This window comes from Micromys minutus (assembly GCF_963924665.1).
Source record: "Micromys minutus genome assembly, chromosome: 22".
In the NCBI taxonomy this organism is placed as follows: Eukaryota; Metazoa; Chordata; class Mammalia; order Rodentia; family Muridae; genus Micromys; species Micromys minutus.
The window spans coordinates 41,564,452-41,590,469 of NC_137957.1; the positions used below are offsets into that span (position 1 = coordinate 41,564,452).

The window sequence follows — 26,018 nt, forward strand, 5'->3', positions numbered from 1 at the left end:
TGTGGTTGCCAGCACCCATGTAAAGCAGCTCACAACTGTAACTTCAATTCCAGGGGATCCCTCTCCCTCTCTGAGTGCACAGGCATTGCACTCATGTGCATAGACCCATACGTAAACATACACACATGCACATTTATAAAAACAAAACCATTCAAAAGTGTTATGGCCTATACAACTTAAATTTTTTAAATAATACTTAGAAATAATATTTATAAAAATATATCCTCATCCCCCCATTTGAATATCAGGGGAATGTCATTAGGTGAAATACCTGTTTGTATGTGCTGGGGAGAGGCGTGTGTTGGGGATTTAGGAGGCGAACCTAAATTATGGTCCTTCATAGCCTGCTTAAGCATTTCAACGTTGCATTCGAATTCATGTAACAACTCGTTAGCCCATCCATTTTTTGTTTTAGTTGCATCACTAAAATACATCCAGTGACTGCAACTATCTCCTGCAAAGCGGAAATGAGGAGCTTTACCATATGCATGATTTGGATTCTGTTACAGCAATGCTTTTCAAAACAGTCATTTTTCTCAACAAGGTTGGTTTTCTTTTGAGACAGGGTCTTGATTACAGGAGGGCTCACCGTACCCAGCTAAAGTCATATATATATGGTGTAAATATATACAAGATACATATATATTTATAATACATACATATGTTTACTTCTCTAACAAAAACAAGAGCAAGACAGGAAAAGAGTATCAAAAAGGAACAGTCTAGAGCCCACACTTGGTGAGGTGATGCTCAATTCAAAGCTAAAAGATGCAGCAATTTTCATTAGATGCTCAACTATCAATCATCTACTAAAAACAATCTTCAGAAAATACCAAAGGAGAAAACCTTTCAAAGACGTATAAAGTGACTAGCCATAATCTCATACATTTAATTGATAAGTTAATGGTTATCAAAACATTTAAGGAAACAACAAAACTTCATAATACAATTACCAATCATAAATAGTTACACATTTTGAGACGATGAAACAAAATCAAGATTAGGTTTCTTTGTAACAACTTAGAAAAGTTTTAGGTATACAAAAGTTAAGAAGATAAAATCTGCTCCATGACTAGTGTTGCCTTCTAAAATAAAAATAATCTCCATAGTTAGAAGGCTTTTCCTTTGAGATAACACTTCCTAGTGTGACTGAGGCTCCTCCTGCCTTGTCACAGTGCTGGGACTACAGGCAAGTACAAGGCTCACAGGCCTGGGACAGCACAGCAGCCAGCTGCCAGGTTCTGTAAACAGGACCAGAGAGACAGCCCTTCTTTCACAAGAACCCAAGACAAACAGCAGAGCTTCTAAGCCTGTCCCTGCTGACACAGAAATGACAGACACTGACGGAAAGTCTGAGCACAGCACTGTGACTGCTTTTTAAATCCTCTAATACGTCTTTATTTGTGTAAATTACAAAACAAAAAGTAATATACTACTTAAGTTCAAAAGATTAGTGAGATGGTCAAATTACTTAATTTGGAAATAAATCATCTTATTAAAAGTTTTTGATATTTGGAGAGAAAAGAACATATAAATACTTGATGATTAAAGAATCTATTAAGATTTCACTGATGAATTTAGAAAATATAAAAAAGTGGGAAAAAGTTTCAATATTTAAAAATTCAAACTACTGACTAATGTGATTTGTCACAAATAAAAAAATAATACAAATGCATGTTGCTACATTCTAAATTTTTATAAGCTTTAAAAGATGTATTTATGGTAGGTGTTCCAGCACACGCCTTTAATCCCAGAAATCTCTGAATTCAAGGACAGCCTGGTCTATAGAGAAACCTTGTCTCAAAACAAAACAAAACGAAAAACAAAAACAACAACAATAAAAAACATATTTATTGTTTATTTGTATAATTTTAATTATTCTCCCAACTTGTTTGTATATGTGTGTGCATGCATGTTGCTGTGCACCAAACCCATAGCCACAAACATGCTATTCAAGTTCTCAACTACTAAGTGATACCTTAGCTCAAAATGGTCGGTTTCTAAGGATTGCAGTTTCTAATAATCTACACCTCAATATATTTCCATGGAAATTCTATACCCTTGGTAAAATGCTGCCAAAAGAAAAACAATAGCAATATTTTGATCTCTTTTCTTCTTAATAAATTAAAATATACAATTAAATTTGGAAAAAATAATTGGCAATATCATTTTAAAAGCAAGATTTGCATATTTCAAATAAATTACTATACACACCTGCTTTATGATAAGGATAATAGTCTACGGTCAGCTGTGTGAAGGAGAGTTGCATAGCACCTCCACTAATATGTCTATTTGACTCTGGAAAGAGAAAAAGAATTGAGGGAGGGAGGGAAAAACACTTAAGCAAGTAGTAGAAACACTCAATGTATCATTTAAAAAGCTTCAGGAAAGTCAGAGTCCACGCAGCAATAGCATGTACACACAGCCAATGCCATCTGTTAACCCAGTTCCCATCCACAAGTATAAGGAAGCAAAGCTCCGCAGTCCTCATCTGGGCCTGTGAAGCGGTCAGTGAGGTGACGCGCTGCAGGGACACTTGTCTGCAGCCTGACAGCTGGAAAGACTCCCAGATGCTGTCCTCTGACCTCCATGTTTACAGTTGTTTCCAAACACAAATGTTTTCCATTTTGGTCATCTGGAAGTGGTATGCTATGTCCATAGTATATTGTGAGTAGTTTCTGAGGTAGTGCTCAGTAATAAAAACAGATTCTGCAGGAGAGCCTGCCAGACGCAAAGCAAACGTAGTAATAGATATGTGCTGGATAGGTTTTTACCACAGATGAGTTCTCTGCAAACTGAAGAGTGTTTCAGAGTATTTAGAATTTCACAAGAGCAGAAGTAATTGAGAACCTATACAGTGTTGGTGGCATCATCCAGTGGACTTTGGAGGGAGTAATTAATAGCAGAAATGGCGGAACCTAGAAAGTACTGAACAAAAACTGCTTAGCTTTAACACTGCATGTTGCTACTATGCTTTAAAGTTTTTTAGTTTGTCCTTTTCAATCATGACAGCACAAAATGACAACTATAAACCAAATGACAGGAAGTGGGCAAGGAAAATGACCACAAATTCCTTTACAAACTCCAAATCTCTTTGCTCTCCACCCCTGCTATGTTTCGGCAGTACCAGGGACCAACTGAACTGAAGGTGTCTCACGTGCCATGCAAGTGCTCGATCACTGAGACACATATCCAGAGACTTAAGAAGAAGTGATCATGGAAATGAGGGTCTAACTAACTTGCCCTGCACTCACTTTGAGTTCATTCTGTAGCCCATGAAGGACTTGAATTTGTGATCCTCCTGCCTCAAGCTTCCAGCAGCTGTGACTGTAAGACTATGCCACTAGGCCAGGCCCTCTACCCTTTTACCTGTCAGCCCATTCCTCCTGCTTTGTCTGATAAAAGTACACAGGCCTTAATACTTTCTTAGCTTTAAAACCCGTAAAATCCAAAGGGTGTACTGATATAGGCCTGAAGAAGCCAGGTCAAATATGTCAATTTTAAAGAGATCTCCAGATTGATTCTAAATTCTGTCCCTGAGTTAAGGCAGCCTACTGAGCTCTCCCAGCACCAGTGGCCCATCGATACTGTGAGAGACGATTAGAAACATCAAGTATTCAATAGTGTAGAGGCTGGATGTTCTAAATGACCAAGAACAACTTTCTGCCTGCCCTGTTACCCAAGTCTACTTAGTAGGGATAAAAACAAGGAACACGGACTAACCGGAATCTGTTTCCTTTTATAAGATGCTGGGAAGACAAGGCAGGGGACACAATGTTAAAGACAAAGACACAGTTGTCTTCATGTGTATAAAAACCATGGATTCAGGGCTGGAGAGATGGCTCATAGGATAAGAACACTCACTGCTCTTCCAGGTAGGATCAGTTCCCAGTATCCACAGAGCAGCTCACAACCATAACTCTAGGTCCATGGGGTCTGACATTCTCTTCTGGCTCCCAGAGGGACCAAGCACACACCAGTGCACAGACACACTTGCAGGCAAAATCACAGCAAAACTCAGGTTCATCATAGTTGAGTTAATCACAACGCTTAAAGCATGTAAATACTCAAGAACTATAGGATAACATTTATAGATAATTTCAGAAGACTATTCTAAGTCATTCAAGGATGTCACGTATTAAGTCTCTTGTTCTCAGACAGGCTTCATTATGTAGGTCTAGCAGGCTGGCCTGGAACTCAGACATCTGCTTGTCTCTGCCTCTGCAGTGCTGGGAATAAAGGTGAGTGCCACCGCATTGGCCAATCATAGTTTTTTAAACCTAATTTTATTGTTAGCATTGATAGCCAACAATTAATTAACATTAAGTGTTAGGGCTGGAAAGATGGCTCAGCAGTTAAGAGCACTGACTGCTCTTCCAAAAGTCTTGAGTTCAACTCCCAGCAACCACATGGTGGCTCATAACCATCTATAATGGGATCTTATATAATGCCCTCTTCTGGTGTGTCTGAAGACAGCTACAGTGTACTCACATACATTCAATAAATAATTAAATCTTTAAAAAAATTTTAAGCCAAATAAAATTCATACCAATAAAATATTTCAAATAATGTTTCATATTCTACAATATATACTCCATATAATAAACAATAGTTAGATGATTTGTACAAAGGCCAAAATAATTGGTGCAAGATTACCTTTTTCTTTTGCATGAATATCATCACAGATGTGTAGATCTAGATGGGAAATCACTAGATGATGGGAGGTTTCCTTCACATCAAAGTCATTGAACAGTTTCACAATCGCATCGCTTAGGTCAGGAGCATTGGCAGCCTGCGGGCTCTTGACATGCTGTGCAGATGAAGTGACGGTAGAGCTCTAAAGAGTCCAAACCAGCCATCACTGACCACTCGCTCCTTAGAGTGCCACATGCAAGCAAACCTGAATGTTTCCAGCAATAAACTCATAGAAAATGAACATGACACCACGCATTTTCTATCAGTAGCTCAGGCCTTAAAATACCTTCTGAATTATATAAAAATAAAATGTACATTAACACAATTTGACTATAAGCCCAATAAACTGCAGTTCACATCTGTACATACTACTTCTCTTTACCTTACCTCTTCAGTCAAAGCTGCTTCCTCCTCTGTATTTCATTTAAAGGCTAATAAAACAAGATACTGCCACTCTAAAGTCCTCCGTTCCTTATCTGTAACTTTTGGAAGACATAGCTCTTACTTTCCCATCTGGCTTGATATTTATTTCAAGCAATTTTCAAAACTCCATATACACACTTCCTTTAGACTGGCCCTGTCCTCTTGCTCTTTTCTTTAGCTCAACTTCTACAATGCAGTCATAGTCAGACTGAACTTCCACATAAAAAATTCCTATTAGCACACAGATGCCACCAAGATGTATACAAAGTCCCTTATCCACCCACCCTATGTGTCCAGGAAAACTGCCCTGCTGCGGTCCTGTAAACTGTTCCTCAACTGAAAATTAGGCTGCCAGGACAAGTCATGGTGGCACATGGTTGGCCTTGAACTCGGAAGGCAGAGGCAAGTGGAGCTCTGTAAGTTCAAGGCCAACCTGGTCTCCAAGCTAGCCAAGGCTACATAGTAAGAGAGTTCTTATCTCGAAAAACCAAAACAATAAAAAGCAAAAATAAATAAGTCCGGCTCCCCCAGAGAACTGAGAAAGTGCCATTTAGACAAGTATTACAGAACTGGTAGGAGACAAGAGTCACCATCAGTTTGCTGGAATTCACTCGTTTCCTGGCTTACAGGCTCTGCAAAGCCTTGTTCACAACAATGGGGAGAATTGTTAATAAACTCCAAGTTACATGCTAGGATTCATAATGTACCCTCCATGTGTCATTGCTTCCAGTCCTTTTAGTTCTTCCAGAGGTACATGCTTCTCCCCCAAATGGATGCAAACAAAGGAATGGAAGTCATTTGTCACTTAGTCAAGAGAATCATTCATTTTTGTTAGCAAGTAGCTCAAATTTCCTCTTATTCCCAGAAGCAGTTGTTCTTTCTGGACAAGTCCATCACAGACAGAAGATTTGAAAGAGGGTGCCTTTCATTTCTTAAGTAGGGCCATTGTGATCATGTAACATCTAAAGCATGCATATTCTGAGACCTTAAGCTGTGGAACTCAACTTCCTTAAGATGCAAGTCTGGGAAACAGAGTGTGGGGTGTGTGCTGTGTGGGCCTCTGGATGCTGGCCCAGAAGCCCTGTTCCTCATCTTCCCCAGGAACACTAGGACTAGGGATGACTGCTTTACATCTGGCCTTACCAAATGTAAGGGGATCCAAATCCAGACCCTAACAAGGGCTAAGCAAGCACTCTTCCCACCGAGCCATCTCCCTAGCTTAGTTCCTCGATTTTAAAGACAGTCAGTCACACCACATTCCTTATAAAACATCTCCAGCTCTGCAGCTCAGGCACAACTCTGCGCTCCGATCATGTCTCCACCTTTGACCTCATTTGCCCCTTCCCTCTGAGACTTATGAGCCACTGCAAGGTTTACTTTATACTCTACCACTCTGAGGTCCCTGAAGGCAGATGACAATGCCACTCTGAACAGCAATGAAAGAGCACAATGATGCCATTTCAAGAACCAAGCTCCATCACCACTGAGGTAGATCACCACATTAAAAAAAAAAAAAAAAAAAAAAAAAAAAACCCACAGAAGTGTGACTTAATATCTCATAAAAACTTGACAGGTTATGAATATTTTTCTACTTTCTGTAAAATAATCAAAGACACTACACCCTGAAACTCTCCACGTTCCTTCTACAAAGATGCGCATGTATCAGCAATCAGAATTTAATACTGGAAAAACTGAAAAATGTGTTTTCTTCAGATAAATTAATGTTTCTTATTCCCACCCCCAACTAGCCATCGGAAAACCCTATCGGATGTTTTGCATTCACAGTCAGTGTCTCCAGACAGCTCCATGTTCTGTCAGCCGTTAGTGCCTTCTCTTAACACCCAGGGTTAATTTCCATTTCTCTTCAAGTTTTTTGAACTTCCTAAAAAGCACTATTGGGCTGAAAGATGGCTCAGTTCATAAAAGCAGTTACTGTACAAGCACAAGGACGTGAGTTCAAGTCCCTAGCACTCAGGTAAACAGTGGACCTCTGTCAACTATCACCCCAGTACTGTGAGACGTGGGGCCAGGATGGCCGGGAATGGTTGAAATTCCAGCAGCAAACTCGGGGAGAGAGACTGTCTCCAGCAAAGAGGTGCAGCGTGATGAAGCAGTGACTCAGCATAATCCTGCCTCCTCTATGCATGCTGCCATCACACACTCCACACTGTCGATAATGCTATCTATCCCCTACACAAAGAGCTCCAAGCAAAACAAGAGCGTAGACACACAGTAACGTCACATATAACAATATCCTGTATCGGCTTTAGATAAAGGACATAGTTCATTTCAATGTCACAGTATCATAAAAAGGAAATACCAGCTCACCAATCTGCCTGGTTAAAGTAGTTACACCATCTTGCATTCTGTGAGTCTGTAGCATACCTGAGTAGGTTCAGGAGCCATGCTCTTCCTCTGTTCGGTTGATTTTTCTATTGCTTCACTAAGAGACTTTGCATACTGCACCATCGCCTTCAACTGGGAATCCGTTAGGACCCATAACAAATCATCCAGTATTAGAACTAACTTTGTTGCAATGACATTGCAGTCTTTTAGCTGTAAGAAAAATGATTTAGAAAATTAATCCAAGAATAGAACTTATAACGCACTTTTTTTAAAGCATAAAGTTTTTTAGTTGGATTAAATGTGAATGTGGATACTGCCTTCATTTAATAGGTATTCAAGCCATCAAGGTGGCTCAGCAGGCAAATTTACTTGCCACCAAACCTAATGACCTGAGACCAATCCTCAGGACCCAGAGTGGAAGGAGAGACCCAACACCCCCAAATCATCCTCTGACCTCCACAGTATGGCATGGGTATCACTTCCCACAAGATAAATGATAAACATAGCAAATACTTATTAAGTTCCTACATAATAGAATATTTCTCAAAGCTAGAAATCGTGCTACAAGAAAGACTGACAAGTTCCTGACTTAGATTATATAACATATGGGACTTCTACGTGCAGTGTCACAAATCATAATTGCTTCTATTAACTGAACTCATCCTACCTGAGAAAGAGGAATTAACAATTCATCAAATACCTAACGGCCATCTCACCCACACTTCACATTTCAGGGAGTCTATCTCTGCTCAGTTCACAGAAAACCCCCTTCAATGGAGCTTACCACAGTCACTTAAGCTACTGTGCTGTGACAAGGAGCACAGAACACACTGCAGCGCCTCTAAACAGGCCTGTTTCCAGTCCTCTCCTTTAGTCTCAGCTCCAGCCCCAGTAGACTCTCCAGTTCTAATCTTCTTACTGCTGGTTTCCTCATTTATCTATGTTGCCAGCAACATCTTAGTTGGTTTGAGACAGGGCCTTTCTATGTAATTGGTGTTGGAACTCTGCCTTCCAAGTGATGGGTTAATGGTGTGTGCCACCACATCTGCCTCTCCGGAAAAATCTTAAAAACTTACTGACAGTAAAGTTTGGCTACCGATAATAAAGACGTTTGCTGAGCAAAATTCACAAAGAGAAATTTCTTTTTCCTCTTCCTCAACTTCTTTATTTTTTTTCCTAGCTGCATCTGAGGACTGAACTCAGGACCTGATTGATACTAAGTAAGTATTCTACCACTAGTCACACTCCCAGCCTGTGACATGAAATATCCAGCAAACATGAATCTGAACAAATCTATTCACTCACCTACCAGACAAAGAGTGCTGTAACTGTGCTAGCATTCGACAAGCCTCCCTTCACCAGCCAACTCCGACTGAACACGGCACATGTCAGAGCACCCCTGACTCCACCCAGTCTATCACGGCACATGTCAGAGCACCCCTGACTCCGCCCACTATCAGCTATCACTGGAGCCAAGAGATGGTCTTACTCACTCTTCTTTTAAGTGTGACTCGGATTTTTGACTGATTAGTTATTAATCGAACAGGAGCACACATAATTTCAAGATGTGAACTTTGGGTGGCATCTGCCTCAATTCGAATCATCTGCCAATTTATTTCTTTAAATGTCAAAACCTAAAAAGAAAACAGAGATTAGTTGTTTCTCATGCAAAATGAGGAAAGTATACATTTATGAAAGCAAATAAAACATGCACATTGCCAACTAACTTTTGTAACATTCTAAAAACTATTCATGCTACTTTTATATGCTTCATCAAACTCAGTAACATTTGTTTAGAACTGTACTCATCTGTAAGACTCTTGGTAATGTCATTTACAAAACATCAATAGCAAGAAGCATTAGAATCACCACTAAAACAGTGTCAGAATAAAATGCAAAGGAGCTAACAGTGGGCGCTCACTGTGATTGGCTGACCTCAGCCTGACCCCTGGGACCCATGTAAATATGGAAGGAGAACTGACCCCACAAGGTTGTGCTCTGACCTCCACATGCATGCCATGGTGAGCACAAATGCACACATGTGCAACAATACATAAGCACATATGTATACAGACACATACACAGGCACATACGTGTACATACATGCATATGCAGACACATACATGCAGATACTAATAAGTACACAGTCACACAGAAACACATACACACACACACACACACACACACACACACGAAGTAGGACTTATTACTTTCATAAGGTCAAAAATTTATATAAAACATTAAAATACCAACTTTTCTAATTAAATAATTTAGGTTAATATAAAAGGATACTTCTAAGTCCCAAGGAAAAAAAAATCAACTAGAATGTGACTCCTGGCAACCACAGATGTATACGATTGAGCATCTATAAGTATACCGTGAGTGCATGCGCCTGGAGAAGCCGGAAAAGGGAGTCAGATCACCCCGGCACTGGAGTCTCCAAGTGTGGGTCCTAGGAACCAAGTGCAGCCTGCTGCACTAGCACCGCATGTTCCAGCTGTGACGCTTATCTTTTTAAACTGAGTGTGCGCATGCGTGGACATGGCGCATGCGTGGACATGGATTCCAGCGATGTATTGGCAGCAAGTGCCCTCGCCCATGGAGCCATCGTCACAGGTCCCAGATGTAATGTTAAATGTCTGTTTATTTACACTGACTAAAATAGGTTTTAGTAAGAACAAAAGCCCTTTACCTCTCCTCTCTGTGGATCTTGAATCCGAGTAAATCTCAAGTCTCCGTGTTCCCACTGTGCGTTGACACTATAGATCCGGAGCTGAGAAAGTTCAAAGGAGGCATTGAAAGCTTTCGCTCCGATTCTGATGACAATCGAATTGACAGAAACAGTGATCCCCTCAACAACCTTTTCAGCAAAGCCGTACTCACTGCAAAACAAAGCAGATCAAAGTATAATGTACTAAAGAAGAATAAAGTCATGGAAAGTACTGGCTCATAATCTCATGCAAGTCCACATATGCTCTAATAGCTAACATTTCCCAAAGTGAAAACTGGAAAACAATTAGTCCTACTGTTCATTTCCCCTTCAATAATCTGACAAATGTTTCTATCTTTTCTCCAATTCTTTCAGACAAGCCAGTATAAAAATGAACCACTCTATCAAAGGTGAAATTTTAGTCCACTCTATAAAATAAGTTTCTAGATACAGGAATAATTATAGAATTAACATGGAAGTCATTTTCCTGTCACTGTTATGTGTGGTCCAAAGCTAAGCTCTACAGCCAATAAACACAGCTCTTTCCAGCATCAACACAGTAAGTAAGATTATACAAACAATGGGAACATATGAACTAGTCTGAGTCCTCTCCTTCCACAGGGCACCCCTGTAGCCCTCACCCACTGAGCCATATTACCAGTAATGGTTTTATCTTACACATATGAGTATTTTGCCTTTGTGAATGTAAGTACACAGAGACCAGATACTGCTACGACACCAGTTTGAGAAGGTTGTGAACAGCCATGTGGGTGCTGGCAACCAAACCTGGATCCTCCGCAAGAGCACCAAGTGCTCCTAACTCCTAAGCCATCTCTCCAGCCTCTTAAATAAGTAATTCTTAAAAATCTATTTCAACTTTTCAATAATGCTGGGGGCTCTCAGGGATCAAACTCGTCCTCCCCTCCTCCTGCCCTCCCCTGGGGGAAAGCAGCTGAAGGGTAAGCCACTCACTGGCTTCTGGCAATTTAAGTCCAGCTAAGAACAGCAGGTGATGAAGAAAAAAAGGCTTAATTACCTGAGCTCTTTTCACTGGCCAACTGGCCAGGTGAGAGCTCAGACATCATTAGCTTTGAGAGCCAGAGAGAAAAGGAAGAAGTCCTTTGGTGGATGGGGCAGAGCTCCAAAAGCCACACTTTATTTCTTCTCTCTGGCAATTAATACCTTCTAGACAAAAACTCTTTATAAAATTAACTCATAGATAAAATGTTACACAAAAAGGTAGTTACAGAGGATGTTGACAGTAAGTTGAAAGCAGTGTTTGAGTCTATAAGCTCTTAAATTCAAAGCAACAGCTTCACACGCCTTGCTTTATAGTGCACACCTGTGGCCTCATCCTTGGACATGATGGAGAATGAATGATTTTCCTTGAACACAGATGTGTCCCAAGCCTATTTCTCTTCTTAGTATAATTTATGAAGGCTCACTGCATTCCTTATTATGCAGCCTCTACTTACTATTCCATGAAGAGGGGGCACATTCTATTCTTTTTTTTATTGGATATTTTCTTTATTTACATTTTAAATGTTATTCACTTTCCTCATTTCCCCTCCTGAATCCCCCATCCCATCCTCCTCCCCCTGCCTCTATGAAGGTGCTCGGCCCCCCACAACATTACCCCATCCCCTGCCCTGGCATTCCCCTACACTGGGGCATTGAGCATTCACAGGACCAAGAGCCTCTCTACTCTTGATTCTAATGCTCTTAGATCTTTCTGGAAAAACAACTAAAACCATCTCCTTAAACTTTCTTCTTAAAATTATTTGAATCAAATCAGGAATGTAATAAAGTAATTAACTCATCTAAATAGCATTAATCCATGAAAGCTCATCTTCATGTTGATCTGCAGAAAATCTGGCCAATAGGGTGAGCCGATGCCCAGGCATCACAACAGAGGCAGGAAAGGCACATCAGCAGTGAGAAGCAGTCCTGAGATGCAGTCTCTGGGGCTGTGCCTCTCCAGCATGCACCCACTGCAGCCATCACCTTTCCTCCATGGCTTCTGTCACCAGACTGCTTTATAAAACAGTCCACATGATACAATCTTACAAGCATCTGATTTTATCTATCCAAATTAACTTGTGGAGTGTGATTTTTTTGAAACTGACATTTTATACTTCTATAATTTACCAGGATATCAGTTAACTTTTAAGAATGACAGTTCATTGATGCAAAGAATATTAATGTTCTAAGACTCCAGTGGTTGCCTGAAAAATTACAGATTCTATCAGACTGTATAACACTATTTTTTCTGTACACATATACCTATAATGAAGTTTAATTGATAAGTTAGACACAAGAAGCTAGCAGAAAGTAATAATATAGAGCAAGTATCACTATACAGTGTAAAAGAGTTATGAGATATGCATGTTCTTAAGACAGTTTTGGTTTTGAAACAGGATCTCAGATAGGTAGCCAAGAATGATCTTGAACTCTTATCCTTCTGCCTCTCCTTTCTGAAGGCTGGAATTCCAGTCAGATCTCACCATATTTGTTTGTGATTGGTGGGCCTAAATCCATGGCTTTGAATATGCTAAGTTAAATAATCTATCAATTCAGTTACATCTCCAGATCAAAATCTTAGGCTAAACATACCTTTCTTATGATAATATAAGAAAATATAGGCCTACATGATAAATTAAATAAAGCTCAGCATATATAATATAGTGTTTCTTATGAGCACTGCTATATAAAAGTCACTTAAACAAATGATCAGAGAACCCCGGCGGCAGCTGACTGCCTATCCAGCAGCAGCCCATGCAGCATGACTACTCTGGACAAAAGAACGATTTGCATGTCCAGTTCAGTTCAATTTCAGTCTTTCATGACACTCATAATGGCATGATTTCCAGAACTTTCCATCTAGTATTTTTAGGCTCTCTCTAGTCACAGCTAATTGAATACATGGAACATGAAAGCACAGACAGCTATTATAATGAAAAATTAAGAGAGGATCTGATTTATAGAACACCTAAGCTCTTCTGCACTGCTCGTGGTTACCCATTACTATTCAATAACTCGGTAATCGAAAGAACTGAAACGTAAAATTAAGCTGCTACTAGCTGAATGTGGAGACTGTCTAGTGAAGTGGCCAAAGCAGAGGGTTTCTGACATTAAAGGATTTTCTATCTTCCTATCCTGTTGCTGCAGATAGAGCCAACCATAGAACAAAGCAGTGTAACAGGGCAGAGGCCACGCTTACCTCTGTCCTGAAGCAGTTGCAATCGGTGATGGACCATTAGGGGCTCGTGGCTCTTCACATGTTCTCATCTCCATTATTACTTTATCTAGAGACTAATAAGAAATTAAACAGAGATGTGCATGAACTGTCAAAGTATGAGGTGCACTTTGTCTTTCATTTATTTAGAACAGAAGCCAACAATTATAAAACCCCTGAAAGGGAAAACAAAGCATTCAGTCCTACACTGGGGCACTGATCTACTGGTGGGAAAATTACATACACATTTCATGAGTGGGGGAGAAAATACAGAAGCAGCCATTAACGGATTAGGTCACTGGATTTAATAAAGCATTATCTCTAATCCTGGATTTATCACATTTTTGATAAGGCATATATTAATTAATGGAACTGAGCTACATCTAAAAGTCTTATCTTGAGACCTAAGATAGGAAACGTAATGGTAAGCACATTATGGAGTGAGGGAAGGAAACACTCCAGAGTAGGAAAGTTCTCCAGATTGCTTTTTTCTTGATGATAGAGCTGAAGTCTTTACCAGTGAGTATATCTACAAATTCAGGATGTCTTCACTTTAAGTACAGCATTTATTATTATCTAAATCATTTCATTTTATTGTGTGTTCAGTCAACCTCTGTTAAAATATAAATTTCCTAAGATCGAAAAACAGGTAATTTTAGTCAGGTTGATAATCAATGAAACACATCAATGGAGGCTAACCAGATTTCTGGTTTATAAAACGATTTACTAATAATTATGCTTTCAAAGGAAAGAGAGTGGAGGCAGGAAGGGCACTGAGAAGATGGTGACACTGTTCCGGGAGAGAGATGAGGAAGCCAAGATCACAGAGAAACCAAAAAGAAAACAGGTGATTTCATAAAGAATATTTATGGAATGAGGCTAAGGGTAGAAATTAGCTCAATGTGCTCAAGGACATAGAATCAATTTAGAATAACACCCCCAAAATTATGGAATGGATGAAAAACAAATCATTAAAGAATCCAGGACTGGCTTCTTCTTCCTTCTTCTTCTTCCTTCTTCCTTCTTCTTCTTCCTTCTTCCTTCTTCTTCCTTCTTCTTCTTCTTCTTCTTCTTCTTCCTTCTTCTTCTTCTTCTTCTTTCTTCTTCTTCCTTCTTCCTTCTTCTTCTTCCTTCTTCTTCTTCCTTCTTCCTCTTCTTCCTCTTCTTCTTCCTCCTCCTCTTCCCCCTCCCCCTCCTTCTTCTCCTCCTCCCCCTCCCCCTCCCCCTTCTTCTCCTCCTCCCCCTCCCCCTCCTCCTCCTTCTTCTTCTTCTCCTCCCCCTCCCCCTCCTCCTCCACCTCCTCCTCCTCCTTCTCCTCCTCCTCCTTCTTCTCCTCCTCCTCCTTCTTCTTCTTCTCCTCCCCCTCCCCCTCCTCCTCCTCCTTCTCCTCCTCCTCCTTCTTCTCCTCCTCCTCCTCCTTCTTCTCCTCCTTCACCTTCTCCTCCTCCTTCTTCTTCTTCCTCCTCCTTCTTCCTCTTCCTTCTTTCCCCTCCTTCTTCCAGTGCAGCGGGAGGGTCTGAAGGATGGAGGGGGGGGCTTCCACAGAGGATTCAGGAGCAGTCTTAAGGGCCAAGGCTGTCGTTGAGGCCATGGGGCTCATGGAGGTAAAGCTGAAGACAAGAAGTGGATCCCCGTCACCAAGCTGGGCCGCCTGGTTAAGGACATGAAGATCAAGTCCTTGGAGGAGATCTACCTGTTCTCCCTGCCCACTAAGGAGTCTGAGATTATCGACTTCTTCCTGGGTGCATCTCTAAAGAATGAGGTTCTGAAAACCCTGCCAATGCAAAAGCAGACCCGGGCTGGCCAGCGGACCAGGTTCAAGGCTTTCATTGCTATTGGGGACTACAATGGTCACGTTGGTCTTTATGTTAAGTGCTCCAAGGAGGTTGCCACTGTCATTCGAGGGGCCATCATCCTGGCCAAGCTTTCCATCATCCCTGTGAGGAGAGGCTACTGGAGGAACAAGATTGTCAAGCCCCACACTGTCCGATGCAAAGTGACAGGCCACTGTGGCTCTGTGCTGGTGCTTCTCATCCCTGCCCCCAGAGGCACTGGCATTGTCTCTGCTCCTGTGCCCAAGAAGCTTCTAATGGTGGCCGGTATAGATGACTGCTACACTTCAGCCAGAGGCTGCACTGCCACCCTGGGCAACTCTGCCAAGGCCACCTTTGATGCCATCTCAAAGACTTACAGCTACCTGACCCTTGACCTCTGGAAAGAAACTGTGTTCACCAAATCTCCTTATCGGGGAATTCACTGATCATCTTGTAAAAACCCACACCAGAGTCTCTGTTCGGAGGACCCAGGCTCTAGCTGTGGCTACCACATAAGGGCTTTTATAAAAGACAAAATAAATGAACTAAGTCTGTTTTTAAAAAAAAAAAAAAAAAAACAGAAGAATCCAGGGCTGGTACAATAGTTCAGGTAAAGGCACCTACTGCAAAAGGCAGGCAACCTAAACCTAGGTCTCCTAGCTTGAACACAAGGTAAAATGGTAGGAGGAGAGAACCCACTCCTACAAGGTGCCTTTAACTTCCACATGCCTGACATAGTGCACATACACACACACACACACACACACACACACACACTATAAAACTTAAATAAAAAACAAAGGGTTAACTGATCCATTTTAAACAGTCACGTTCATTACAGAACATACTATTAAACTTATTAAACCAATAAAAGCAAAAACACAGAAAGTCTTAATTAAATTTAAATTAAAAGATAAATTCTCTTAATTTAAAGTTCAAGTTTCTCACATAATGGCTGAAAAAACTAAGTCCAATAAAAATAAAGTTAAAGTTGCCAAATGGAAAGTCCAAGAAAGGAAATGTTTACAGACAGTTAATTTACATACTTAAATGGTTATTTTTGAAACAGTGTCAGTACTCACCAAACAGATGGGGTGTGTTTTCAGTTTTGTCCATGGAATCTACAAATAAATTTATTTCTTTAAAATAAATTATTAAAGCTTAATATGAAATAGTAATAAACAGACATCTCTGCATTTAAAGATTGCAACTTACTTTATACTTTATACATTACATATTGTTCTCAGATTATGAAATGATAAATTGCAGAAATTATTAATACTATTGAAATCAAGGTATCTATGTTAGATAAGAAAAAAGTTGACGGGTGAATTTCAAGTTGTTAGCGATATGTTTTTACCAGTCCTTAAAATACATTTTATTTTTATAATCTAAGAACTATTGGCAAAGCATAATCACTCTGTGTTTATTAGTTTGCTTAACTTTAGAATTCCAACCATAATATTTTCAGCTCCTTAAAAGTAAATTCAAAATAAAACCATTGATGGAAAATGTCAGCTACATCACAGAGACGATATGCCCAGTCAAGTATTTGCTGATACTGGGCTCAGAGACACAAATTAACAACAAACAGCAAAGGATCTAGTACCCTTTTCCAACGGAAACCTGAACTTGATTTTTATAAAATATATTAACATGCACTGCCTCTCCCAAGCAACCTCTCAATTTAAGCCTGGTCTTTAGCAGCAAGAAGTTATGAGATGTAAGAACTGACGTAAGATTAGAAACAAAACCCAGTAGAATAATAGCAATGTTAATAATAATAAAGTAAATAGAAATCCCTAACTTTTTCAAAATAACAAAGGAATAAATGAATGGGTTAAAACTCTAAAATGGCAAGTCTATATTATAAATGGCTCTTGTATGTCTTTAAAATAAAGTATTACAATTTAAAACATTTCATTTGACAATAAAACCTAAGGGGGGAACTATCATTAGATATATGCCAATATATCCATTTATAACTAATTAATTGTATTAAATTATCAATAAAACTGTTTTAAACAAAATATAAATGTAGGTTATTAATGTTACTTCAATTATACATATAAGGAATGAAAAACATTCTTGTAGCTATTTTCTCAGCAAATAATAGGAATACAATGTTTCTTTATAACATGATCTGAAGCTGAGTATTTATTTTAAAAGATAGCAATGAAACAAAAACTAAGAGCAGGAGTCTCCTCAGACACCCAAGCCTTACCCTGATGGATGCTTTATTACAAAACACTTTGTTGATGGCCAGCCAGGTGGGCAAATCCAGCATGTTCTGGAGCACTTCCTCATCCAGCTCCAGGTTCTTCAGTTCACCTTCTCCTTTAAGGGTGCTTAGGTTTATTTTGTCAGGAGATAAGTTTTTAGTGAATCTGAAAGAGACCAAAGTTACACTATTTTAGTGTCAGCTAATGTACCCTACAGACAACCCAGCAAATACAGAATATTAAAAACACAAGAGCAAACTAAAATCCAGAAGACCACAGTGATGGGATTTATTTTAACCCGTGCCCAGTGTCTGTCATTGTTGTACTGATCTCTCATAGCCACAGCTCTCTAATATTAAGTCTACAATTTGGGAGCACTGACTTCAATATCCTATTCCTGTAAACAGCTGCAGTCTGGTCCTTACCACCTTTCTAACTGGATGAAAAATGTGTTTAGACCTCTGTTTTCCAGGCACAATGCAGACCCACTCCCGACCACATTCTGTTCACTGTAGTCCCTTATCAGAAAGGACAGCACTGTGCTACTAACCAAGACGGCAGTCGTCACGAAAACAACAATGGCCACAGGTCACACTGCTTCTCTTAGAGCAGGCTACTCCCAACATTAGAAACCAACCCAAACCACTTCAGAAATAAATTCTGACATACAGTGTTTTCAAACTTTCTGAGGAAGGAAATTACACAGTCCCATGTAGAAGTTGATTTTGATATTCTCTGGGTAACTTTAAAACTCAACTATTTAACTCTGACGTCACTCTAAAAGCACCTCTTGTCCTTCCCACAGGTTTACCTATAAAAAGTTGGAGAAATAAATGGACTTACTGAAAGAGAAATTATAAAAGAACAAACACTGAACTATAATTAAGACTATGATCTCGTTCTAAAAAGCATTTGTTCTAAGCTTTGGAAGCATTAAGGACAGGATACACCGCAGCTCAGTGGTCAAGCTTGCATACCATGTGTTTGATTTGTTCCCATGGCTTGCTATCAACAGTTTTTGTAATGAAGCATCTCTTAGGGGGTATGTGTGGAAGACCTTTCCAATTTTCATTTTTAAGTTCATCTCTGCTTTTTGCTTAATTGAACAACTTTATTCATCTCTGCTTTTTAACATATTGCTTCAGATAATTCAACCAGACATTGTATGGGTATTTTTACATTTAAAACAAGTTGCTATAACAGTGAATTCCTTATAACCGTGCACATGAGAGTGGCGTGGAGGGAGAGATGGCTCAGTGACTGAGAACACGCGCTGCTCTGCCATTAAGACTGAAATTCAGACCCCGGCACCTACAACGCAGCTCACCACAGCTGCAGCTCTGCATCCAAGAAAGCCAGCACCTTCTCACGTACGCACGCATGCACACACGCAACACACTTCACATTTATACATGTATAAACATAAAGCATAAATGAAATATAAATTATAAATTAATTGTGTGTGTGTGTTCGTGTGTGTGTGTGTGTGTGTGTGTGTGTACTTACAGAGCCCAGAAGAGGGAGTGGAATCCGATCCCTCTAGCTGGAGTTACAGACAGTTGGGAGCTGTCTGATGCGGGTGCTAGAAACAGAACCAGTGTCCTCAGAAAGAGCAGCAGTGCTCTTAACAGCTAAAGACCCTAAAATAAAATCCTTTAAAAAATATTTTACCCTGTGTGCCAAACAGAACAAGAGACTGAATCTTCTGTGCTTGATATTGCAAACAATAATGACAGTAGTAAACTACAAACCTATTTTTCAATACTTTCAGAGACATTTCCAAAACCGGAAAACAATCCCTTCTCCCAAATAAAAATTTCTAAATTTGCCCAGATGCTCTTCAAAATTAATTACTGAGCTGATGCCGAAGCACTCAGGAGGCAGAGTCAGGAAGATCCAGGTTAGAGGCTAATCTGATCTATAGCATGAGTTCTGGATAGCCAAAGCCACACAGAGAAACCCTGTCACAGAAAAGAAAAAATGGAGGAGGGCTGCAAGATGGCTCAGCAGGTAAGGCACTTACCACAGCCTGGCGTCCTGAGCTCAGTGACTGGATCCTCCAAAGGTGGTGGAGAGAACTGTCTCACAGCACTGTCCTCTGACGTTCACATACACACAGTGGCATGCATGAGCGTGCCTCTCACCCATTCATATGGTGTACACAATAATTATAATAAAGAAATGCTTTTAAAGCTCTGTGATTGTGGAGAACTTGATTATTACAGTTGAGAGCCAAACTATCTCGGGCCCTCTAAGTCCCCTAAGTACTCGCTCACTGCCCACCTGTTTCACTTGAGACTTCTAACTATTAAGTAAATCCCTGGAGTGCGCGGGGACCGCTCAATCTCAGCATCCAGAGACTAAGCATATCAGCAGACAACATCTGGGTCTGAGAAGAGACTTCCTCCACTTCACTAGAACCCCTCCCCCTCCCCAGTGTTCCCACCCACGTATCTGCTGTGTCTCGATTATGATTTTCTTTCCTGTTTTACTATAAAGGCTTCGTGAAGCTGTTACCACATTGGAACATGGTATTTGAGGTTCGATAAATTTATGTTCTTGTGTCATGGTCCCGACAGCTGTGTTTTCTGTGTCAGACGAGGAATGTCAAAATTCATGGAAACCAAAATCACCAATTGCTGTCACCAAAATGCTATAGCTCATGTTCAAAATTGAACACAATCTCAAGAACACATCACAAACTGGTGAACAGTTACATGGGAAGAAGCCCTGCTTGCTATACACATGAGCACATCTCACCCTGGAACAGCTTTGTCAGACTGATCGACACAGCTGCTGCTGAGAACACCGCCTTCTTCCCATCTCCGCCAGCTCAAAGGTCTGAATGCCTAGCTCTTCTTCCACCAAGCAAACTCCTACTTGATTTTATGGTCTAGTACTAGTGTCTGGAAGATGGATGTTCTGCCCAAAGAACCCTGTACATAAAGGCTTGGTCCCCAAGATGGTGTGATATAGAGAGACATTAAAGAGGTGAGACCTAAGCGAGGCAGTGGTGGCACAGGCCTTGAATCCCAGCACTCAGGAGGCAGAGGCAGCTGGATCTCTGAGTTTGAGGACAGCCTAGTCTACAGAATTCCAAGATATCCAGGGGTACACAGAGAAACCCTGTCTCAAAAAACCAAAAAAAAAAAAAAAAAAAAAAAAGTCTAATAGAATCAGTACGCCCCCCCCCCTCCCTCCCGCAAATGTCACAATGAATAACTAAAAACAGAAAAAACCCTGGTCTCTTTCAAATTACAGTTGAGATTCCTGCTCTTATCTGCACACAAACAAGTTAATCATTTAAGAAGTATCTGCATAGAAACTGGTAATTCAAGGTTGGTTAACCCTAAATATACCTATTCAGTCTCAGGTCCCTTCTAGACTAAAAGCAACAAGATAAAAGTAAAGTGTTTTCAAGATTTGCAAGGACATTCCAAAGGTCAGTTCTTACATCAGGTTCTGCATGTCCTGTAGCAGTATCTAGAAAGTTCTGACCTTTGCTGCTAACTTGCAGTCACCTTAGGTAGAGTTTAGGAACAGATCCTCTGTGGTAAGAGTGCCTGTCTCCCCATCCCTATTCCCACCCCACCACCCAACCCTCACCAAATCAGGGGAATTACTTTCTACTGACAGTAAGACAGACTCCTTACCTAATGCTTCCTGTTTGATCTGTCTGTATCATATGGTCACACTGGTCCCGTTCCTGCCCCACCTGCCCACTACAATTTCCTCCGTGTAACTCCCAGGCTGACGGCTGGAAATACTCCCTGATGTCCCCAAGTAGACAGCCGTTCTTTTCTGTGTGTTCCCAGATTCTTTGCACTGTAACAATGGCTCTGTCTGTCAGCTACACGTTTGTCGAGTACTATTTTAAAGTGCTTTATAGACTACATCTCAGCTCACAACTTTCTGAAGCATGTATAGTTATACCCTTCATCCTAAAAGTAGGGCAACTGGGCTGGTTAAATAGCTCAGAAGGTTTGTAAGAACCTGAGTTCAGTTTCTGGTACCCACATGGTGGAAGATCCCCTTACCTCCACACTTACTCTATAGCACACAGACATGCATGTACACAATACACAAATGTAATTTAAAAAGTTAAGTGAAGAAACTGAGTCACTGAGATGTTAAATATTTCAGTCAGACATGGTGGTGCATGCTTTTAATCCCAGCACTCAGGAGGCAGAAGCAGGTGAATCTCTCAGAGTTTGAGGTCAGCCTTGTCTATAAAGCTGGTTCCAGGACAGCTCGTGCTGTTACACAGAGAAACTCTGTCTCAAAAGAACAAAAAATAAGCAACACAAACAAACAAGAACCCCAAGGATTCTAAATAATGGGCTAGAGAATGGCTGGATGCTGCTCTTCTTCCCAGCATCCACATTGTAATTCACGGCCACCTGGACCTCCAGTTCCAGGAGATCTAACAGCCTCTTCTGGCCCCCCTGGGCACCAGGCGTGCACAAGGTACACAGGCATACATGTAGGCAAAAACTCCACACACATAAAATAACTTTTACAAAATTTTAAATATTAAATAACATGTTCACAGTTATACAAAAGACTAGCCAGGAACTGAACGAACACAGGCGCCCTGGTTTCCCAAGCTTTAACAATGATGATAAAGAAGCCAGAAATACACACTGGAAAAAAGACAGCATCTTCAAACAAATGGTGCTGGTCAAACTACATATCTGCATGTAAAAGAATGCAAATAGACCCATACTTCACCCTCCATAAAACAACTCCAAAGACCTCAACATAAAACCAGATACACCGAACCTGTTACTAGTTCTCCTGGTTGTGTTTACAAGGTTGGGTGAGGAAATGTCAGTGGACGAGAAAGTCCACAGGATGCTCAGCATCCTAAACACGAGGAAAAAAGCACTTCCCTACTTGAAGAGGTGGGTTTGTGGGTTTTTTGTTTTTGCTTTTGTTTTTTAGCACTTTGGAATACAAAAATGTCTCCCTTACAGAATAAGAGCAAATACTTCCAAGAAATAGCTCCTTATCACTTATTTTATAGTGCGCTATACTAGGCTAAAACATATGCTCAAATCTACAAAACTTCCAAATTTAATTTTTGGAGACTGTCTCATCTAGTCCAGGCTGGTCTCAAACCTGCTATGTAGCTAAGCATGACCTTCCTTTCTGATTTTTCAGCTTCCACCTCCTGAGTGCTAGGTTACAGGCAAGCATCAGTATGTCCAGTTATGTGGCACACGATCCATGACTTCACACAGGCTAGGCAAGCTCTGGGTAAACAGACCCAACTGAGCTACTTGCTCAGCCCCGTGCTCTGCATGTGTGGTTACCATGTGTTTGCCTGGTGTTCAAGATCCTCTAGAACTCAAATTATAAGCAGTTGACTCCCACCATGTGAGTGTTGGGGATCAAACCCAGGTCCTCTAGAAAAGCAGCTAGTGCTCTTGACTATTGTGCTGTCTTACCAGCCTCTCCAATTTTTTTTTTTTTACTTTTTTCTTAGGTGCATGCATGCATGTGTGCGTGTGTGCACGCACACGAAAGAAAGTACACACTTGCATATGTACCATGTATATGCAGATGCCTGGAAGAGTTATAGCTGATTGTAAGCCTCTGATGTGAGTGTCGGAACTGAACCAGGGTCCCCTCTGAGAATAGTAACCCTACCCACACCTTCGTTTTTTTTTTTTTTTTAATCAAGACAGTCTCTCCATATGACTCTGGCTGGCCTAGAACTCACTATGTCAATGAGACTGGTCTCAGACTCACAGAGATCCATCAGCCTCTGCCTCCTGTACTGGGATTAAATGTTGGCATCAGGGCTGGAGAGATGGCTCAGTGGCTAAGATCACTGACTGCTCTTCCAGAGGTCCTGAGTTCAATTCCCAGCAACCACATGGTGGCTCACAACCATCTGTAATGAGATCTGATACCCTCTTCTAGTGTGTCTGAAGATACCTATAGTGCACTTATATATAATAAATAAATAAATCTTTTTCAAAAATGTTTGCATCAGCATGACCAGTTTAATGTGTACCACAGAAAATCATTTCGGGGGAGGAGCATTTTTTTAACTGAGGGAGTCAGTATCTTTTCTTTATTTTTTATAAACTATAATTTATTTTACGTACAGCAATAAAGTGCAGACAGTAAATAGCATGGTTACAGAATGATTTGATATAGTTTTAAACACAAGAAAATAAGAAAAAAAAATTCCAGTTTTCAAACCCTTTCCCCAACAAAATAAAATATCCCTTTTTCTCTCTGGGTTAGCGTGACTAGCCATTGTAATGAGTCATGTCTATTTCTATTGCATGGATGGTCAGTGGAACTGTAAAGGAACTATTGCTTGAAAGGAATAACGTGTTGGAAAAACAGAAAAAAGAAAACCATTTCAACCCTTCAAGGCTGCCTTGTATTAGAAGCCGCTAAACTCACTAAACTTCTACCCTAAGATCCAGTGAAGAATGTACATCAAAAGTATGCTTCAAGGAGTAATTCCTTCAAGATGGCCCTGTACCACTTAGAAATAGAATGATTTCTGGCCAAATGTCTTTTTTCAGGGCACATGGACCATATCTTTTTTGAGGAACTAGAAGAAAATGTAATGAACTCAAAGCTCTTCCTGATTCCCTTTTAATTGTTTACAAGGTGCTCAGGGATGCAGTGTTTCTTTTTTCCTCTTGCTTTTGGTTTTTGCTTGATACCAAGTCTCATGCAGTTGGCAGTCCTCAAGCTTACTATGTAGCCAATCTGACCTTGGACTCCTGGTCCGATGGCAGGTGGACACTCCCTCAGCAGGCTTATGCAATACACCAAGCACTTACTGTCTAAACCATCCCCCAGACTCCTAAAATTGCTGTATATTAAAAAAAAAAAAGTCCATCCCCAATATTATATTTTCTTGCCACTTAAAGGGGGAAACAGGTAAAAGGCAAGAAGAACGGGGAAAGGAAGGAATAGAGAGCAAGAGCCTGCACAGACCAGACACTTCTCATATGAGCCTCCTGCCACTCACACGCCCTTCACTCTCCACACCATGTGTAAAGTGCTGCACTATCAGAAGATAAATACTATGTAAACTCTAATATAGAGAGAAAATGGGAACACATAAAGCTGAGTGTGGTAGCTCACACCTAAAGTCCCAGCACTCTCAGGCTGGACCATGAGGTTGAGGCCACCCTGAGCCTCAGTGATACCCTGCTTCACCTTTTTTTTTTTTTAAAATAAAATGAGAAGAGGGAAAAACCTAAGTTGAAGTAAACTGAAATGAATTGATTTATTTTAAAATATTGTAACCACACTGAAACCAAAGTGAGAAAAAGACTGGGGGAGGGGGAGTTGAGGAAGAGGGAGGGGGAGGAAGGATGAGGAGAGAAGAGGAGGAGGGAAGAGGAAAGAAGAGGAGGGCACAGAACCAGACTAACCAGAAAAACTCATAACACACACATGGAAGCAACTTGGACTTGTGGAGAGACGGAGGCTTAAGACTTAGTTCTTCACTTTCTGAAAGAAGTGTTTATAACCTCTGTGCAAATGAAACTACAGAGTACACAAAGAAAAGCCCAGCGTAAAGGGAAGGATAGAAAGGATCAAAGTGTAATTCACAGCACACTGTTTTCAGTTTATAATAAAGGATGAGATTCTGCAAGGAGCCTGGCCTGAAAACAAGCCAGGTCTAAACCCCAGTTCAGCCACACACATCTCTCTGATGCTCAACTTGCTCATCTGTAGAATGGGCAACAAACTAACCTGATCTTCAGTGACTTGAAGAAGGTTAGTAGGTAAATCACCCGGAACTTCTCATGTTCACCTCTCTACTGTCTACTAAACCATGAATGCTAACACTCTGAACAGAGGAACAGCAGAAGTTCCTACTTTCCCAAGAGGACTTTAAAAATTAAACCAAAAAATAGCTTCTATTTTTAATAAGCATCTCCTTTAATCATACATAATATATGAAAACGAATTTACTAGCTTCTTAGTATAACAAAAATATCCAAACTTCAGCACTAAAATTTACAAGCAAATGTGTCTTACTTAAGTTACACATTTTACAATCAATACATAATTAGTATGGTCTAAATTATATTTATAAGAATGCATTAAGTAATGGTTAAGGGAAAACAAAGGAAAGTTTCCCATAATAGAAGACTAACCATTTGCTTAAGGGAGCACATCATAAACACATGACAGGTAAAATGCATGCCTCAGTTTCCTTACATGCAAAGGGAGGTAACAGAATCGTGGTAGAGTAATTCTGATTGTCCAAGCTAGAACATGTGACATGTTAGAACGCCAGCACTATTAATACTGCCATAAGGTTTGAAGAACATGAACACTGCACAAATTACATTGCAATTTGCTCTAATTTTCTTTACAAATGAAGTTTAGGCTTCATAAACGTCATGAAATACACCTTAACTTAGAAGACACATTTTTATATCTGATATTACATACAATAAATCTTAACCACATTTATATCCATTTTCATGAAATGGGTTTTGCAGTCTCATCACAAAAACAAAGCTCTGACTGCTGTGCTCACCTGTTCACGCCCTTCAACTATTCTTCCAAAGAGCTCATCC

At 40.3% G+C, this 26,018-nt stretch overlaps 1 protein-coding gene across 2 annotated transcripts in view; it reads right to left on the minus strand.

Moving 5' to 3' along the window:
- Positions 1 to 26,018, minus strand: part of BLTP3B (bridge-like lipid transfer protein family member 3B) — a 71,357-nt gene that overhangs the window by 30,398 nt on the left and 14,941 nt on the right. For both annotated transcript variants that reach the window (XM_080935912.1, XM_080935911.1), the window contains exons 2-10: positions 17,448 to 17,610; positions 16,306 to 16,344; positions 13,395 to 13,486; positions 10,157 to 10,346; positions 8,958 to 9,098; positions 7,504 to 7,674; positions 4,657 to 4,837; positions 2,215 to 2,298; positions 272 to 454 (exon numbers count right to left, since the gene is read on the minus strand). In XM_080935912.1, coding sequence (XP_080792038.1) covers positions 272 to 454; positions 2,215 to 2,298; positions 4,657 to 4,837; positions 7,504 to 7,674; positions 8,958 to 9,098; positions 10,157 to 10,346; positions 13,395 to 13,486; positions 16,306 to 16,344; positions 17,448 to 17,610 — 1,244 coding nt within the window. The remainder of the gene's footprint in view (positions 1 to 271; positions 455 to 2,214; positions 2,299 to 4,656; positions 4,838 to 7,503; positions 7,675 to 8,957; positions 9,099 to 10,156; positions 10,347 to 13,394; positions 13,487 to 16,305; positions 16,345 to 17,447; positions 17,611 to 26,018) is intronic.